The sequence below is a fragment of the Alligator sinensis genome, unplaced genomic scaffold (genome assembly GCF_000455745.1).
Source record: "Alligator sinensis unplaced genomic scaffold, ASM45574v1 scaffold1751_1, whole genome shotgun sequence".
Taxonomy (NCBI): domain Eukaryota; kingdom Metazoa; phylum Chordata; order Crocodylia; family Alligatoridae; genus Alligator; species Alligator sinensis.
Genome location: NW_005843631.1, coordinates 5,740 through 24,933, shown reverse-complemented (window position 1 = coordinate 24,933; position 19,194 = coordinate 5,740). Strand labels below are relative to the sequence as shown.

The 19,194-nt window shown below is 40.9% G+C and overlaps 1 protein-coding gene across 1 annotated transcript in view; it reads right to left on the bottom strand.

Moving 5' to 3' along the window:
- LOC102372704 (ATP-binding cassette sub-family B member 5) overlaps positions 1-19,194 on the bottom strand; it is a 48,571-nt gene that overhangs the window by 29,113 nt on the left and 264 nt on the right. Inside the window, exons 2-10 of the mRNA XM_025195600.1 lie at positions 18,715-18,918; positions 17,421-17,591; positions 16,314-16,475; positions 13,251-13,406; positions 12,332-12,475; positions 10,032-10,151; positions 9,583-9,660; positions 3,080-3,163; positions 846-1,049 (exon numbers count right to left, since the gene is read on the bottom strand). Of these exons, the coding sequence (XP_025051385.1) occupies positions 846-1,049; positions 3,080-3,163; positions 9,583-9,660; positions 10,032-10,151; positions 12,332-12,475; positions 13,251-13,406; positions 16,314-16,475; positions 17,421-17,591; positions 18,715-18,918 (1,323 nt within the window). The remainder of the gene's footprint in view (positions 1-845; positions 1,050-3,079; positions 3,164-9,582; positions 9,661-10,031; positions 10,152-12,331; positions 12,476-13,250; positions 13,407-16,313; positions 16,476-17,420; positions 17,592-18,714; positions 18,919-19,194) is intronic.

Genomic DNA, 19,194 nt, shown 5'->3' with positions numbered 1-19,194 from the left:
CATCCCTACACTGCACCCCAAGCCTCATGGGTGTTACCATAATGTTGTTCCCTCTGTTGGGGCTTTAGCCTCTTCAGACTCTTTCCTTTTAATCTACATAAGTCTGGCTCTGTGGTCTCAGCCTCTGCCCACTCTGGACTCAGTAGTCATTCAAGCCCCTACCCCTTGCACTGGCATATCTCCCAGCCTGGGCTCCTTGTGAGCTCCCTGAGCTTCACTGTTCCTGCAGGCAGCAAAGAAGACAGTCTAGCATTCTTGGGTAGCTCTCCTGGCAGGAGCTCCTAACCCTTCTGCTGACAGGTCTAGACTGTCTTGCCAGCCTAAACCCCAGGCTTATATGCTCTCAGGGCCCTGCTCATTTCTGGTTTGCAGGCTTCCTACAGGTGCTTAATTGTCTCATTTGCCCTGTTGCCCCAGGAACTGGCAGGTGTTGCACCCTGACTAGCCTGCACAGCTCCCTGGCTGGGCTGCTTTTATCTTAAAGGAACAGGGATCCCCAGGCTCTCTGTTAAACCCTGGTATAGATGACTGAATTCTTGTTGATCTGAATTTTGAATCTTAGCATATTTTTCTTTAAGAAAAATATACAGTCTAGGTAGGATGCTAAACATTCTACAGTATAAAGTTTGGAGTAATTTTTATTATTGTTTTATTACTGCATTGTGGTGGCAGCTAGAAGTCCCAGTCACAGGCCAGCCCTGCACTGGAATCACTGGTGTAAAGATGAAGAGGACTGGTTGTATGTTGAAAATACCCCCTGAGTGGGTCACACTACAGGCCAGAAGAGAAGTGAAAGTTCCCAGTCCCTCTTTGTTCTGTTAGGCTATGGAGAAGACTCATTTTACCTTCCCAGCTCTTTGCATTTCTTTTTTGTCTCGGTTGGCGAATCCAGTCAGTGCAGAAACTTCCAGCATTCCAGTTACTGTAAGCACGGGAGCAATCACTAGGATCAGCAGAGTCATCTCCCATCCATATATAAAAGAAATGATGATGGACAATCCCATGGTGGAAATGTTTTGTGCTATTACACCAAGTCTTGAGCCTACTGCCTGTAATCAGGTAAAATATGAACACTATTATCTACTAATGAGTCTTAAATAGTCTCATTCTACCTGCATAATAGCAAGCACTTCTAGGAGGAACAGTAAAATTCCAAGAACATTTCAGAGAAGTCTTTTACTCTGGCTGCAACTCTCCTGGCAGAAATGGATTGTGCAAACCAGAAACTTCACAGCACTATTTTAACAGCCTCATTATCTATTTGCATTTATATTTCCTAACTGTAGGCAGTCCCACAAAGAATGACTTGCTAATTTTATTCACCTATAAGTAGGTATCTACTTAAAGTGTGTGGAGGGGAAATAAAAATCGCGAGCCACTTCATGTTCAGGGCTACTGTCTTGGTCTTTTCAGGGTGAGTCCCCACCTTCCCCCACCACTGACTGGCTGATGGGCTTCAGTGGCCCTGCCTGTCAGTGCTGATTGGCTGAGAGGGCTGCCTTTCACATGGCCCCTCCCATTGACTCTGACTGGTGGAGAGGGCTGCCCTTCGTGTGGCCCTGGCCCTTGCCGCTGATTGGCGGAGAGGGGTGGACCTGCACAAAAGGCAGCCTTTTCAGCCAATCAGTGGTGGAGGGAGAAGGGGGCAGCTATCATCTTGACTGCTCCCCTTTGTGTCAGTGGCTTCCTCCCATCCGCTAGGTGGGCTGCATGGCTGGGCTGCAGCAGCCACTAGATCCCACAGAGGAGCTGAAATTTTATTTTTAGTAAGCTTTCTTTTTTTCTGGTGATTCCATGCAAAGTTGCAGGGAACACCAGTTTTCATAGTGATCATGGAAACTGCCTTTTTTGTGGTTTCTGCAAAAATCGTGAATTGAGTAGATCAATACCTATGGAGATCAAGAAAGGACCAATGGGATTTAAGTTGTTGAATTCACAGTGGTCATGATATTCATACTCTTTTTTTTATACTCTTAAAGGAACTTTGAAGTATTCCATTTTTTTTCTTCCATTCTGTAAACCACTCTTAAAAATAGCTGACCACACTGTTTTACTATTTGAGTTAAAACGTTAACTGAAATTGAGAGTTAGGGCTAAGCAAATTTTGGCTTTGCTGGACAAACCGCCAACCAACCAAAAATCATTTAGGACTGACCTGAACTGGAAATTCTTGTTTTTTTCTACTATACACACTGAAATATATAAACAAATGATTTTGAGGGAGAGGGATTGCAGAGCAAACCAACATGTAATTCAACCCAAAATAACATAGTTCTTTCAAAGCCCAGTTCAATTTTGAAATGAAAATGATGTTTTGAAACTAAAATTGAAATATTTATTTAAAATGATTCAAATGATCCATTTAAAAATAAGATTTTCTGACTCTCTCATAATTTCCCCCCTTTTTGGCCAAAACTAAACTCTGAACTTGAGAATGATTTTAGTTCATTGGAAAAGCATTTTTTGTGATTTTGCTATTTTCTGAAAAAGATTTTACTACATTCTACACAGAATCTCTATAAGATATATATAGCAGTATTAACTTTGCATTCATTCTGTCCCATGCTTAACTTTAATCTTTTGTTCCTTTTAGAGATGTTTAATCTGAAACCTGAAATGTAAACACTTCTATTCTGCTCTGAACTTGAAGCTGCACCCCTTGGTGGATTAAACCATTACCTTGGATCTAAACGCAGTTGAACTTTAGAAAGGTTCAAATCCAGATCCAGAGACAAAATCTTTAGTTCAGGTCCATTTTTAAATATTGGATTTTCCTTTCTTCATTCACCCTTACTCTAAACCTTCCCTGTGTTTCCTACATTTAGCTCAGTTTATTTTCTTGTTTTTTTTTTCTCTTTGCTCTAATATTGTCTCTCCCTATTTAAACACCCCTTTCTTCAACCCTTTCGAATAACTTTACCACCTCTCCCTAAATCTGCCTTCTTTCTGTTCATTTTCACTACCTAGAGAGAAGTACTGGTCTTCCAACTTTATAGGCTGTCATGTGTTACCAAAAACCGCACAGACTGAAACGCATCTAATTATAGTTACAAAGATACAAAATTAGACTCATACATACCATTTGAACTTGTGCTGCTTCTGTGGCCAATCTTGTTGTCAAAGCTCCAGTGCTATTTTTTTTATCATCAAACCAAGAGATGTCCTATAAAACAGATTGAAAAAACACCACATGACAAAAGGCTAAAGGTATTCGTTCACAAAAGCCATTTCCACTTATTATGGCCACTTACACTTGAAAACTAATTTGTGCAAACAATTACCTGATTTACACATCGTGTACAGATCCTAATTCAATGTAGCCTCACTGACTACAATGAAGCTATGCTGATTTATACCTTCTAAATATCTGTCCCATGATATTTTGTGTATTCAGACGTACACAAACATCCCCACGTGGCGTTTTAGGGATTCTTTAAATGTTGGCCCTTTGCATTCTCAGCAAAGATAGACTAGATTTTTAATTTTCTTGCAGTCCTGTAGGCTAAGTCTATTCTCTCCCCCTGCAAACTCAGGGGCCTCCCCTATAAATCTTATTATGCCCAGCAACCTGCAGTGTGTAGGCAAAGGAGGTCAACAATTAGCCTTTATAGAGTGGATGTCATGCTAATGTGGGGGCCCCTGGGTGGTCCTATATATCAGATTGACTTTTAGATACTGATCAAATGAAGATCAATTAGGGGTTACAAAGAGACACTAGGTGGGTTGTCAGCATCAGTATAATTTCTGATTTCAGGCCTGGGGCTAAGATAAGCTAGCTGTAGAACTTGATTTATTTTAGCTAACAAGTGAAGTTGAGGCATAAAAGTGTTAAATATTCAAATATATTTCAATGTCAACTTCTCTATCCATGGGAAGACTACTTGGAGGCAGATATTGGACTTGACTTGGGCACTTTCATTCTGTCACTATTGTATGGTTGCTTTAAACATAGTCTGAAAGACTAACATAATTTTATGAAATGGTTTTAATTTTGATTTTAAAACACTTTCTTTTAAATAATGCTAAAAGTATCTCAGGGATCAGAATCTTGATTTTCTTTTCTGTTTTTAGGAAGTATGGGCCTAATCCTAAGGCAAGTTGAATGTTTCTATTAATTTCAACAGGATGAGAATCAGACCATATGGATAGAAGGTAAGTCTTAAATGGAAAGTAAGCCTTAGACCCAGCCACCAGTATGAGCACAGATGTATTTCTGTAACAAGTTTGTGATGCTTTTATCTGGTTTGGTTACAACCACCGTAGGAGGATTTTTCTATAACATGGATAAATGTGGTGATCACCATTCTGAGTCTAATAGAGGCCTGCAGTGCACCCTGGGAAGTTCCAAGCAGCTATTCCTATAGTGCCTCAGCAGAGGCCGTGTGCCTGGAGCACCTGCACACAGGAAAACACCAGAACCACATGAGGCTCCCTGAACAGAAAGCAAGGAAGGAACAGGAACAGCCAAACCAGTTAAACAAGTATAGTGAGATCTGCAGAAGCAGCAAAGCGACAAGGCCCATAGAAAGTTCTGTTCGACACCCAAGAGGACCTAACATTCAGACATTTCTGGCATCCAAAGGTAACAAAATACATCTTCCCTGCCACCTAGAAGACTCAACAGCTATTTTGCCCTTAAGTTTTGCTTCTTGAAATTATTACTTGATCAACAGCCTTTAAGTTACTTCAGAGATGTGATTAATCATTTGCTCTTGGCAGGCATAGTTATAGCTGCTAAGTGCTGGAAACAAAATCTTGTAAAATCTGGCCAAGATATAAGAGATACTGGAAATATAAAACTTACTCTACATATGCAGAGGTGAACAGCATTACAGAAACAAAACAAGACTGCTGATAAAACAAACATTTACTGTAATAAAAAACTTTCCCATATTTTATAAAAAAAATCTAGGTAAACAGATAAATCCAGCTCTCTTGTGAAACAGGTGCAGACAGTGCAGGTAAAATAACCAGCCACCATGCTTTTCTCTTAGTAATTTTCCTTTCTAGCTTCTCTATGGTCCCATGTATGCTGTACTGATAGAGGCAGTTAAATTTATGAATGTCCAATGACAATGTTACATATCTTCACATATAGAATTGGGCATGAATGGTACAACCATATTAACTGTGGATCTTATTAGAGACCTGAAAAAGTCAAAGTCTGTAGAAGCATTCAGGATCATTCTGTGCTCTTACTGGTGCCTGCTCCAGGCTACTGGCTTCCAGAAACAACAAAATTAGAATGAAATAAGCCAACTTATGGGGGAGCAAAATCGAGAAAACAATCCCAGATGCTCCATAGACCTCCAGAACTAGAACCGTACTCCTGATCCCATTTAGTATAGTCACCTCCGTCAGCAGACTAATTAGCATCCACATAGCACTATGGGCATACTAATTGTGTATCTCTGCTCAGAGGAAGAAATGATTAGTTCAGGTGTAGCTCAGCAAAATCAGTACTATATTGTTTCTGGTTCAGGAGTTAGTCCTTCTGATCTGGTAGTATGGATACATCCAGCTGGAAAAAGCATCATTGTATTGAGTCCCCTCAACAGACATAGCAGGGCATTATCTTGCACTGTGTGAAGATTCAGAGTTGTGACCAATTTTTCAAAATCAGGACAGAAGTCCCATTTAGAAACTCCATGGGGCACAGACACCAGGATTCAGCCCTGACATTAGGGGCCATTGGTAACTCTAGCTTAGATAGTGAGAGGGTTATTTGTTCTTGCCTGCCTGGTAATAATTTCTTTGTGCTCTGATCAAGAAAACATTGCTGCACTTTCTGCCTCACTTTGTCTATTTAGTATTCAAGATATCTGCCATGTGTGAAATGTAAGATGTGATTAACTAGTTAATCACATCTTAAGTGATAACCTAGCCAAAAATTAAAGCAATTAATGGCATCATAAAATAAGGAAAAAGCCACAAAGTTATTCTACAAAAATTGTATAACAACTTTGTGGCTGGTTCCTATTATGCGATTAACTGAATGGGTGGCCAGGGGTGTGCCCCTGTGGCTGGGAACCCACAGCTGATGGGACTCCCAGCTAGGAAAGCACATGGTCTGCCCCCACAACTGGGAGCCCCATCAGCTGAAGGGGCTCCCAGCTGTGGGAGTTTGCTACTTGCTGGTGCAGGGTAGGGTTACCATACATTGTTTCATAGTTGTTAGGGGCTGGAAGGGACCTTACAGATCATTGGGTCCAGCCCCACTGCAGGTGGGCAGGAAAGACTGACCACATGATCCCAGCAAAATGGGCATCAAGACATTTTTTGAAGTTTGCTAGGGTGGATGACTGTACCACTTCTGCGGGGAGCCTGTTCCAAACCCTCGGCACTTGGCTCATAAAGAAGTTTTTCCTTATGTCTAGCCTGAAGTGATCTTTAATCAGCTTGTGCCCATTATTCCTTGTCCTCCCCTGGGGGGCCTTGGTGAATAGATGCTCCCCAAAACCATGATGTATGCCCCTGATATACTTATAGGCTGCAACCAAGTCCCCCCTGAGTCTTCTCTTCTCCAGGCTGAACAATCCCAAGTCCCTCTCCTCATACATCTTGGTCTCTAGGCCTCTAATCAGGCTTGTGGCCCTCCTCTGGACTCTCTTGAGCTTCTCCACATCCTTCTTGAAGTGTGATGCCCAAAACTGGACACAGTACTCCAGCTGCAGTCTCACCAAGGCTGAGTTAAGTGGGAGGATGATATTCTTTGTCTTGCTCGAGATGCCTTGTAGATGCATGCCAGTGCTTGGTTAGCTCTGCCAGCTATGGCATAGCATTGGTGGCTCATGTTCATTTTGTTGTCAATCATGACACCCAGGTCTCGTTCAGCTGTGGTGCTGGCAAGCAGAGCACTGCTAAGCCTGTAAGTGTGTTGTGGGTTATTTCTCTCCAGATGGAGCACATTACATTTCTCTGTATTAAACAATATCAGGTTGAGGTCTGCCCACCTCATGAGCCTGTCCAGGTTGGCCAGTATTGCCAGCCTGTCTTTGAGCATGACAAAGCTCCCCCATAGCTTGGTGTTATCAGCAATCTTTGCCAGATTGCTTGCAATACCTGAATCCAAATCGTTAATGAACATGTTGAAGAGCACTGGTCCAAGTACTGACCTCTGAGGGATGCCACTGGTCACCCTCTACCATGATGACCCAGTTCCATCAATACTTTGGGCTCTGCCATGGAGCCAGTTACCTAGCCACTGGACCATGAAGTAGTTGAGGCTGCATTTTTCCAATTGGACCAGGAGGACATCATGTGAGACCAGGTTCAAGGCCTTTTTGAAGTCCATGTATATGACATCAACCTCATTCTCTCTATCCAGGTGGTAACTAACCTGATTGTAGAAGGAAATGAGGTTGGTCTAGAACGACCGGCCCATGATGAAGCCATGTTGGTGACCCTTCAGAATACTGCCTTCAGTTAGTCTGTGTTTGATGGTTTCTTTGATTTTTCTCTCCAGGATTTTACGTGGGATTTAGATCAAAGTGATTGGCCTGTAGTTTCCAAGGTCCTCCCTTCTCACTTTCTTGAAGATAGGAACCACATTGGCTTTTTTCTAGTCTTCTGGGACCTCTCCTAAGCATCAAAAGTCTTCAAATAACTTGACCAATGGCTGTGCGATGACATCAACCAGTTCTTTTAGCACTCTTGGGTGTAGTTTGTTTGGTCCTGCTGACTTAGATATTTAGCCTTTGTAGGTGCTCCCCCATCTGGGTTTTCCAAGACATGTCCTGTTTTTGGGCCTTCCAATCTCCGTCAGTTTTTTGAAATGTGAAACAATGTCCAGAATTTTGCTCCACTTCACTGGCAGGAGGAAGGGGCAGGGCGATTAGAGGCAGTGGGTGTATACATGTTGGGGTCTGCATGTGTCCACACACATTGCCGGCATGCAGCCAGGCAGGATTGTAGGAGCAGCCTCAGCAGCTGGATGCAGATAAGTCTCTGAGGGGTGGGGGTTGGAGGGCCACGGCTTGGGACTGTCTGTGTGTGGGTGTGTGTGAAGGGGATGGGTGTGCAAGGCACTGGGGGAAACTGTCCGAGCGCTGGGGCTGTGGCAGGGAAGGAAGGGTGGGGGGCAGGCACCTGCCCCTTCAGCAGGGAAAGGGGAGAGGGGGAAGGGGAGCCCTTTGAGGGCAATGAGGAACTCCATGGCCAGACTGGCAGCACTGGGGCTGGTGCCCTTGCTTGTGGGCCTGGGCTGGCCGGGAAACACTGCCCAGGGTAGGGGAGGCCTGGTTAGGCCACCTGGCATGGCATTAGAGTCCCAGCCCAGGGCAGAGGGTGCCACAAGGATCCTCTCTTCCCTCCCACCCAGGCCATGGCTGAACTTGCTCTACCACCACCTGCATGAATCAGAACCACTGTGATCAGGCCTGGTCAGGACAGGGGCATCTGGGGGCCCCCTCTGGCAGGGCTGGGAGGGGGAGGAGGGAGCTGTGGGTGAGGAGTGAGGGGCAACAGCAGGGATTGGGGAGCTGCGGGTTGGGACTGAGGGGCAACAGTATAGCCGGGGGGTGGGGGAGGGACTGTGGGTGAGGAGTGAGGGGCACCAGCCAAGCCAGGGGTCTGTGGGTTGCTAGTGAGGGGCAGCAGCACAGATGGAGGGGATGCAGGTTGGGAGTGAGGGCCACTGGCAGAGCCAAGGGGCTGTGGGTGACCAGTGAGGTGTGCCTCTGATAGATGTCCTTTTTCTTGGAACTGGAAATATGGAAACCCTAGTGCAGTGGAAGCCTGGAATTATGATCCTGGGCTCCCCCTGTGCTGGCAATAAGGTGTGATGGAATCTGATGCTTGATCCCACAATCAAACATCCTGCCATGCATGTGTGACATGAGAGGAAGTGCAATTGTGAAGATTGCACATCAGATCCCACCATGCTTTTACCTGCCTGGTCTGGTAGAGGTCTAGGAATCAGTCAGGAAGGTGGAGCAATGTCTATTTGCCTACATGGCAGAAAGAAGTTTACTGGAAGCCAGTGAGGGAAATTTTCTTTAGTTTGTGTTTCTTCCTGCATCCTTGGAGATCCCCTTCTTCTTCCTTGGAGATTCCCTTAATGATACTGTTCAGAAGATTAAAGTTCATGCCATGGGGCTTTTGAAGGCCAGTGACACTGACCAAAATTCATGAGAACACACTGTCTCTGAGGAGTTAATAAATAAAAACAATGATGAGTTGGAGCATGGTACACATGGTGAATGGGAGTATATCTGGGCAGTGAAAAGCCTCGTTTAAAATTAACGCAATATAAACCAAAGTAGGTGATAATCCTAAATTCCTTCCACACTGAAAAAAATACTGAGGTTATATGTTGCAGTTTAGTTGCAGCTCAGCAGTGTTCTAACATGTCTTGGCCTAGCCTGTGTGGACAGATAAGCCACTTTATAATTGTTCAAAATCCTATTCCAATTGTTAGAACAAGGTTGATTTGCCACCATATTTAATGACGGTCTCTTGGTGAATTTAATGGTATAAAATGACTTGGTGGCCTTCTGACATAACTGCCAGGCAAATGTTTGATCTATTTGTAATTTATTTTTACAAGGGGAAGTAAGAAAATGATGAATCTCTAACACTAACCTGTCGCAGCATGGCTTTAAATGCCATATGCCTTAATCTCATTGTTAGGATTTCTCCTGATCTCCCATAAAGGAATCCCTGAAAAAGAGATGAGTATTATTTTATACCTTTGACTTTTAAAAAAAATAAATTTTAACTTCCAAGAAATTCTAATATTTATGCATCAAATACATTGATCAAATCATTTTTAACTTCCTAGAAATTCTAATATTTATGCATCAAATACATTGACAAACATAGCACTTATCTCTAGATGTGAATTTAATTTATACTAATAAATAATTTATAAATAATAATAAAATGTTTATAATAATAAAAAGAAAACAATATAATGAGATGAACAATGTAGCTGCTAATTTCCCCTCCATATTTATACTATGATCCCTCAGTTGCCAGTCTTAAACCCACAATTAATTTCAAAAGTCAGTCATTTTTAAATGAGAGTTTACCTGAAAGAAATAAGTCAGAAAGGAAACAACACCTATCCCAGCAAATATGATGGACAAAATGTTAGCTTCATGTTGGATCTGCTCTTTGTATGAGGTACTGACATTTTTTATTTCAAAAATCTGCAGATATGGAAGAAAAGACGAATGTTTGGTTAGCTGCCTTCATCCTATAGACACAAACATGCAGACTTAGAAAAACATTTATATGAATATTTCTAAGATAAAAGAAGAAGCATAACGTTTTCAAAAACACTTTAGTAATTTTAACCCACTGAAAGTCACAGGAACTCAGGCACTTAAAAAAAAAATACTGGTAAGTATATTTGGAAAGAAACCCAAAGAAATAAAGTTTGTTAATTTTAACAATACAAAAATTGGGAAAAATAATACTCATTCAATTTTTTCTTCTTCTTTGGTAAAACTTAGTTGAATTTAAATGAACATTTAGAACAACAAAAATAGTTAAAAGTAGAAGATGGTATGTCATCATTATAATCTTATAATAGTTCATAGTTTTTATTTATTTATTATCAGTCTATATTATGTTGGTGGGAGGGGAAAGGCAGCTGTTTTATTGAATTATTAAAATTCTTTTTAAAATTCTTACAAAACACTTAAATTAAACCTGTGTAATTTTAGGTGCATGCACAAGTGTTTCCTTTGCTGGGGACCTTCATGCATTCTTTCTTAGCCTATTTTGTTTGGGACCATACTGAGAATGCTAGTGGTATATCTCAGCTGCCTGGTTACTATTCACTTACCTGTGTTTGAACTTCTAGGCAGTAATAATTATTATACCTACTCTCTATCTGTTAAATGCTGAAAAAGCACTGAATTCAAACTTAGCAGGAATAGAAAAATATCTTGTCAGCATTTGGCTGCTAAGTACTTTTACAACAGAGGGGGCATAACTCCCTAATGGGATCAAGAAACCTTTTTATTTGACACTATTTCAATGGATAGAACCTTTCAGGGACGTGTTCTCTCTCAAAAAAGATCCCACCTCACCGACTCTCAGGTTGCTTACAGGGGTGAAAAAGCTCCCAAAAACAGAGCTTTACTTTCAGCTCAGTGCACCCCCATACCAAGTGCAGCACATCCCCACAAGGGGCATTGCATTAGTTTGACCCAGTTCATCCAACGTCTATATAGATTACACACCTCAGTGGGGCTTTTTGGCACTGTTGTTTAATAGCCGATTCAATCACCTTCAGCTAAAAGCAGCAAAAAAGCCCTACTAAAATGTCTGATCTATACAGATGGTTAGGATCTGGGTCAAACTAATGAGCTTCCTCTTCTGGTAAAGTGCTTTTTTCCACATCTGTCAGTGCCTTCAGTTCAGAAAGATCCTCACCTGCATAAGAAAGGGATAGAAAAAAAATGCAGTCCACTGCTTTAAGTACAGATGCAAGGGCCAGAACCTTCTATGTTTTAAACCATGCTCTAAGAGTGATCTTTCCTGTGATTTCCACTTTCTTATACCTGGAAAACTGAGTAAATAATAGTTGAACAGAATGGCTGGAGATGTTTTCTCTGACATCTCTAACCCAATATATGGTGGATGCTAGGGAGACTATTGAATAGACTATTGAATTGACTATTGATCACTCCAGAGATACCCAGTTCGATGCTCTTCTTGCATAGCATCTGCTCCTGCCACTGTCAGAGACATGATACTAGGCTAGATAGATCACTGGTCTGACCCAGTATGGCACTTCCTATGTTCTTATGTCATAGGGATGCTGCGGGCTCTGTAAATGGAAAAAAGTGCTATATGAATGCTACAGGGTTTTTTGATTGTTGTCATGTTGGTCTAAGGATATAGGCAGGCAAGCTTCTTTGGGTAGATGTGGTATCTTTTATTAGACCAACTGAGTAGTTGGAAAAAAGTTCTTTGCAAGCTTTCTGGCACAAGCACTCTTCTTTCATTGCTTGGACATCTCAGAACAGCAGAGACTCCCTATGCCTGAAGAAGGATGGTTGTGTCCGAAAGCTTGCAAAGAACCTTTTTCCAACTCAGTTGGTCCAACATGAGTGCTAAGAATTATTATAGTATAGAGAAACTATGTTAGTCAGAACAAATTTTATGCAGACAGATGCAAACACTGTTTCCCTAGAGCAAGCACACCATATTCCTAATCTCCCCAGGTTGAATGTTCAGTGACCAGACAGCTACAGTAATATGATTCTGGCTAGCATGGTTTCATGGTAGTGTAGATGGGGCCAAAGGTTCCAGTCATGTCACATTCATTACAGTCCTTCTAAAGTTAAATTAGAGAACAATTATTCTTACACTTAACTGTTACAATTTTACCAAATATGACAGCAAAGACAGGGGAACATGCTCCATTTATAATGGCAGCCAGCGTCCCTATTGCAATCAAAGGCCACTCAGATTTGTTTAATCTAAAAAGTTTCAGCAAAGAAACTTGGGGCAGATGTTCCTATAAAAGAAAACAGAAATATTGCATCAATTATTGTATCTTTGTAAAATACAATTATTTCATTTCATTTTCAGAGACCTGAGTTGAACTACTTGTACACTGCCTATAGAAAAAGAAATTTAAGAATCTGCGAATGGCCCAATCCATTCTATGATACTCACTCCATAATAACCTTAACAGCAACATCTGTTAATAGTTATGTCTTGCATTCATACAAGGTAGCAACTTTGACCCAAGGGTGCCAAAGCAGTATTACAAAGGAGGGTAGTATTGTCATAGAATCATAGAAAATTAGGGTTGGAAGGGACCTCAGGAGGACATCTAATGCAACCCCCTACTCAAAGTAGGACCATCCCCAACTAGATCATTCCAGCCAGGGCTTTGTCAAGCTGGGCCTTAAAAAGCTCCAAGGATGGAGATTCCACCTCCTCTCTAGGTAACTTGTTCCAGTGCTCCACTACCCTCCTAGTGAGAAAGTTTTTCCTAATAAAAATATGAGAGTTGAGGACAACCAGAAACAGAAAAGTTAATCAATTTGCTGACTGGCACATGAATCAGATATATGAATTTAGAAGGAAGAAGCAGCCTTTCTAACTGGCACTGAGATAATCTTTAATAGACTGATCTATTCAAAATTGCTGCCATTTCTTTGAAAGTACTCTGCAGGATCTGTTGAAACTCGTATCCTTTCATTGTACCACACCATAACTAATCATTTTTTAGGATTGAGCAAGACCCACCAAGAAAATCAAATGTAGCTTCTGTAAATGATTACCTCTTCAGGTTTGACTTCTTCTTCAGACACCTTTTGTGGAATATGTTTTATACTTGCTTTTTCAGAGATCAAGCTGTTGCTGGGTGGTGTTTCTTCATGATTTTTTATGGGAACTGTTTCTGCTGATTCTTCACTGTACTCTGCTTTTTTAATTGACTTAAACACAACAGAAATTCAGTTACAAATATATTGAGTACAACAGTGTAGTTGTAATAAAAGGACTTAATTTCCATTTGCAGTGTCATGTAAGTACTATGAGGCCTCTGGCACATGTTACATCTACGGCATGATTAACATGTTAATTGCACCAGAATTGGCAATGGTGCTACACATTTACAAAATTTAAGGCACCATAAAATGGCAAACCAGCCACAAAGATGGCCCACATATAATGTAGGACAGCTTTGTAACTGATTTTCATGCAGCCTTAAACTGAACGTGTAGCATCTCCATACCCCAGAGCTGTCTGAGGCCTGATGCTGATAATTACCTGATTGTTGGAATCAGCCCCTGATGGCCCTGGTCTCCAACCAGCCTCAAGCTGACAATCAGCCGATTGTTAGCATTCCCTTCAGGCAGCCCCAGGTCTCCAGTATTCCTGGGGCTACCACAGGATGGAGCAGGCAGAGCCAAAGGGCTTGCCCTGCTGCAGAGTTTAACTCACGAAGTCCATTACCCCTGCTGGGGCATGTCAGTGAAGGGGTTTAAACTTCCTAGCTGGAACAACCCCTGAGCTCTACCTGTGGGAAACCTTCAATCTCTCCATGCCTCAGCTGGGCTACTGGCAATCATGATAGGGATATGTCCCTGATCTCCATAATAGCACATCCTACCATGTAAGGTGAATGACTGTTGGGATGTGATTTTTTGATCACATTCCAGCTTTATCACATCCCAAAAAATCCCATTGATCACATTGCAAAAAATCACTTCATGTGATTTTTTGAACATCTGCCAGTGTCCTGATACCCTGATTTGCTATATGAAATTTAGTCATTTAACTACATTTGCATCTTCATGTGTCTTCCAAATAAAGTTAAAAATATTTCCTTTAGTGCATTGTCACTTCTTCCAGCTAAAAGCGTATTCTCTGTTTATCTGTATGTTTAGACTATAATAAAAGCTAAGGCTTTGTGTCAAATGGTAAGGAAGTTATACTTGTCTTCCTTCTAAGAACCCAACCCTGTGAAAGTCTAAATAAAACCTAGGTGTTTTCATTGACTTCCATGACAAATGAACTTGCTCAGCTCCTTTCAGAAGTGGATCAAAGTTTGCAAGTAAACTACACCTGTGAATACTTTGAGATATATTTTACTTCTGTTTTAAATGATGTAGAGAACTTCATGAAATAAATATGTTTGGCCTCACCTGCACATGGATGGTGAAATGTTGAACCCTACTGGAATCTATGGCAGACCCCCATTGATTTCAACAGGTGCAGGATTTCACTCCTAGTATTTTGAAACCATTTCCTCTGAGCTTACTTCTAGTTCTATCCACAGTCACTCCCCAATAAATATTGCCATTCACTCATTCTGAACAGTACAGGTAACAGAATTTCAAGTAGTACAACAATCCTAAACATGCAGTATTAGTAATGGTTAATATTAATATAATTTAAAACGCAATTTTCCAGGTTACAGGAGGATAAGTGTAAGTTTTGTAAAGCTTTCCTGGAGTAATATATAAGCACTAAAAGCCAAATAGCCTAGTTATAGTTGTTGGCTGTTTTAAAACTATCTTTAATGGGAGTGGTTCAATAATCATATTACCACAGATGGTATGAAAACTCTGCATGAAAATTATTCCATTGTCAGTTTTAGCCTAAGTTTGATTAAAGGTCTCATGAAAGTCTCACTAGTGTACTACTAGCACCTTTATTTGACTGTTGGGATGTCAATAGTAGTGGAATTAGTGTTGGCCAGCCTGTATTCTAACCCAGTTAGATGACATGGTGGAAAAAATTCTATGCCCCACATTTCGTTGTCCATAGCACACCCTCAGTTTGACCATTTCACTGATGGGTTTGCAATGGTGCTAAACCAAAAGTGCAAGAAATGCAAGATTTCCAGTGTCTAGACATTTCTATGTTCTGACTATAAGGGCATAGACAGATGAACAATAATGCTGTTTTAAAAGGGGGGTTGCTGCTTGTGAGCAAGTGTCAGCTGTAACCATTTAATATGTTCCATCATATCCTGCACTAAGTGACATGAATCTGTGGTAAATTAACCTCATTTCATTCAGAGGTATCCAGTCCTAGTTTAAGCTTTCACCTAGGTCAGGCCAGGTGCAGGCAGACAAAACAGAGAGACTCAGATGAACTAGGATATATCATCCTTTCTCTTTAAAATTTGTTTAATGTTTAATCTGTTCTAGCACATGGCTGCCTGCAAAGTTATGGGCATCTGGTCCTGACAGGCATTTTGTTTGTCGACTGGATCTAACAATACATTTAGGAATTAAGTTACAAAGTAGACTATTGCCTTTCCTTTGGGTTGTGAAAACCTCCCTCTGTGCTTTAGCTGAGATTCCCAACAGCAACTGCCAGCCAATCCCCAAGGAGCTGTACCACAAAGAAGCTGGATGGTGTGTCTGGGATCTGGTTTCCAGTCAATTCTGTGATGTCGGTGAGTGTGGGAGGACAGAGTCCCCTAACTTCTTTGGGTAGGCCTCGTGTTCCTATACAATGAACCACTTCGAAGGCTTTCTCTTTCTTTTTCTTTCTTTCTTTCTTTTTTGTTTTTTGCATAGGGAGTAGTTTGGTTTTAGTTAACATTGTGCTTTCAACTTTTGGGCAGAGTAACCTGAACTGAAAGCATGTAGTATCTTAAAAAAAATATTTTAGATCTTCACAGATAAACAAAGTTGATAGACCGCACACACAAAAAATCCTAAAATCAAACTTTCACACATTCATAAAGTACCTGGGTGGCTAAAATCAAACACAGTTATGTTTTTGTTTCTAACTTTAGGGTCTAAAATTGCATACTGTGGTGTCTTGGTGCATGACTGAAATTTCTGCATGTTATAGTTACACACACAAATAAATACTAAGTGTACCTGTGCTGTTGCAAGTGAATAATATAGCCCCTTTTTCTCCATCAGCTCTGCATGTGTTCCTCTTTCAGCCACAGTGCCACCCACTATGGTCATGATTTCATCTGCTGTCTGAATGGTGGAAAGCCGGTGAGCTATAACAATTGTGGTTCGACCTCTGCTGGCCTGTAAACAGAATACCAAATTGTAATTCATGTCCCCTGGGGCTTCATGATTTATTGTAATTTACTCTAATTTGTAGTATTGATACTGTTGTTACATCTTATTGATTTCATTTGCTAAACATCCTGACAATCCATGAATTTTTCACAACTGACTCAACTAAAACCCAGATGCATTTCCTGGTCCTTCTGTGCTGGGCTATATTCATAACTTGCTTGCGGTCATCCACATCAAGTCAGTCAGAAAGCTCACTTTTCTGCTTTTGCTTTATTTGTACATCTCTGCTTTTCTTCTGCTTAAAATTAAAGGCTACAGCCCTGAGCTGCTCTAAATTGCATAGGTGCAGAGTTCTTAGAGGGATTAGCTATGTGGCAGAGGACACAGAGAGCAATGTGTGCATTTGTCTCAGCCCCAATAGGTAGAAGTTAAGGTGGCATGAAATAAAAAATGCTATCTTTCTTCACCAGGTATTTCCTTGCCTTCTGCTGTTTCCCTGAGATTTCTTTACTGATGGAGTATCACAGAATCTTATCAAAGGTTAGAGTCTTGGCTAAGTTATTTTTGGAGGGGATAGCTGTCTGTAGAGTTCAACAAGAATAGAAACTTCTTTGCTGTTGCACATCTCTATGAAACATTAACCACCAGATATCAATACTTCCACACGTGAAATATTAAGGTTTTACTGAATTTTGCATTTTTGTGCTTATTCCTCCAATTAAGATATTTCATATTTAAGGTTAATTTCAAAGATATGGCCAAGATGATGCCAATTCTAAAAATTTAAGAATTAAAAATCATTTGTGATAGGCCAAGTGTTTACGCCTCACTGTTCAACTTCTGTAGGAGAAAAGAGTAATAATTATGTTAATTTATCTCTCTCACACATTTGAAGTAAACATATGATACAAGAAAACAGAAATAGAAGGTTGTGTCAAAAACTGGAGTCACCTTTTCCAGTGCAGCTTGGACAACTGCCTCACTTTCTGTATCCAGGGCAGATGTGGCCTCATCTAAAAGGAGAATCTTAGGGTTGCGCACCAAAGCTCGAGCAATAGCTATTCTCTGTTTCTGGCCTCCACTCATTTGTGCTCCTCTTTCTCCCACAAGGGTATTAAATTTCTAGAGCAACATTAGCAAAACTATTAATTTTCCAGTATAAACAGTTAATTGCTAATACAATCAAATCTAAAGTCCATTCTATAAGTTGACAGAAAGACCGTCATCAACTCAATCTAAAAGTTGATGGATCAAGCCCATAGAGCACGCCAAAAGACACTAAATAAATATATGTCTAGCAAAATATGAGCTATTATTACATTGTTAAATTCAGAAGCAGCAGTGTAGAAATATGATTTGAAGAAAAACTATACAAACTCACTGTATAACTATTTTCTGGAGAAAAAAGAATATTGTACCCAGAAGCAGATGGTCTCTAATATTTTTGGATGAAGTAATAAAAGCCAGAGCAGTGACCCAATGTAGCAGAAGGAATTTTTGGAAGGTCTGATGTGGTTTAATGGATCTCCTTTTCTAAGCCACATGGCCTATCACAAAACATGACAGATTTGCTGCATGGATTCAACAAAAGATACTTAAGCTCCTGCATCATTGTAAGCACCTCTACTCAGAATGGTAGGGATACTCGGGAGCTCGAAGTTGCTCATTGCTTGAATACCTTATTGAACTGGGGCTTTTATGCTCTTAGCTCTGCTTGGACTATGTATCCCTTCAGTCATTCAAAACACAAATTCTGAAAAACGCTGCAATTTTCACTTGTAGCCACAAGGTGGCTGTAAAAATCAATGCTTTCCTGCTTACATTTATCAGCTGTTGCTGAGTTTCCATCACGTGTATTTTGCCATTTTGCAGATGGACACCTGTCCCTCATTTGGGACTGCGGTTTAAGAAAAAAAAATAAAACAGATGTTCTTACTGTGAAGATGAATTTGTATTCAAACCATGCGTGTTTCTAGCTTTTGGTTTCTCAGTTAACTCCATCCATAACAGAAACCTGTCCCTGCTTCTTGAGCTTTCCCATTTATTTCTGCTTCCCTAAATATCTGCTTGAGAGTAAATCTGTTAGCTAAGGTGACATGTTAGCTAAGGTACTTTAGCATCGTGCTGCGTTTTCTGTACGTGCTCTCTGTCTCACACAGCTCCAACAGACGTAAAAGAAAAATTATTTCATCTATGGCTATATTTCAACACCTCACTATATTTCAGTTGTTTGAATAGTACTTACTTCAGGAAGATCCATTATAAAATCATATGCATTTGCTTCCTTTGTTGCCTTCTCAATTTCTTCATCAGTTACATCCTCTTGCCCATACCTTATATTGTTTCTAATTGTTGTCCCAAATAAAACTGGTTCCTGACTGACCACACCAATGCATTCTCGGAAGTGTCTCAAATTAAGAGATCTGATATCATGTCCATCTATTTTGATCTAAAAAAAGAAACACCACTGTCAGAGCTGATTTGGATCAGTGCCTCGACACTGGAACTTTCTAGCACAAGGCACAGTAAGGTAGGGGAAGTCTCGGCATGGTGAAGAGTTCCGGCATGGATAGAGTTCCTGCCGAGGAAATGCAGAGTTGCATAACACAATTGGCCGATGTTAAATTATTCCCACGTGGCGGCTGGCAATTGGCTTGCTAGCCGTATAAAAGGTTAGGGGCATTTCCGCCCTAGTTGGAGAACTCCGCGATTCCCCCTGGAGTGG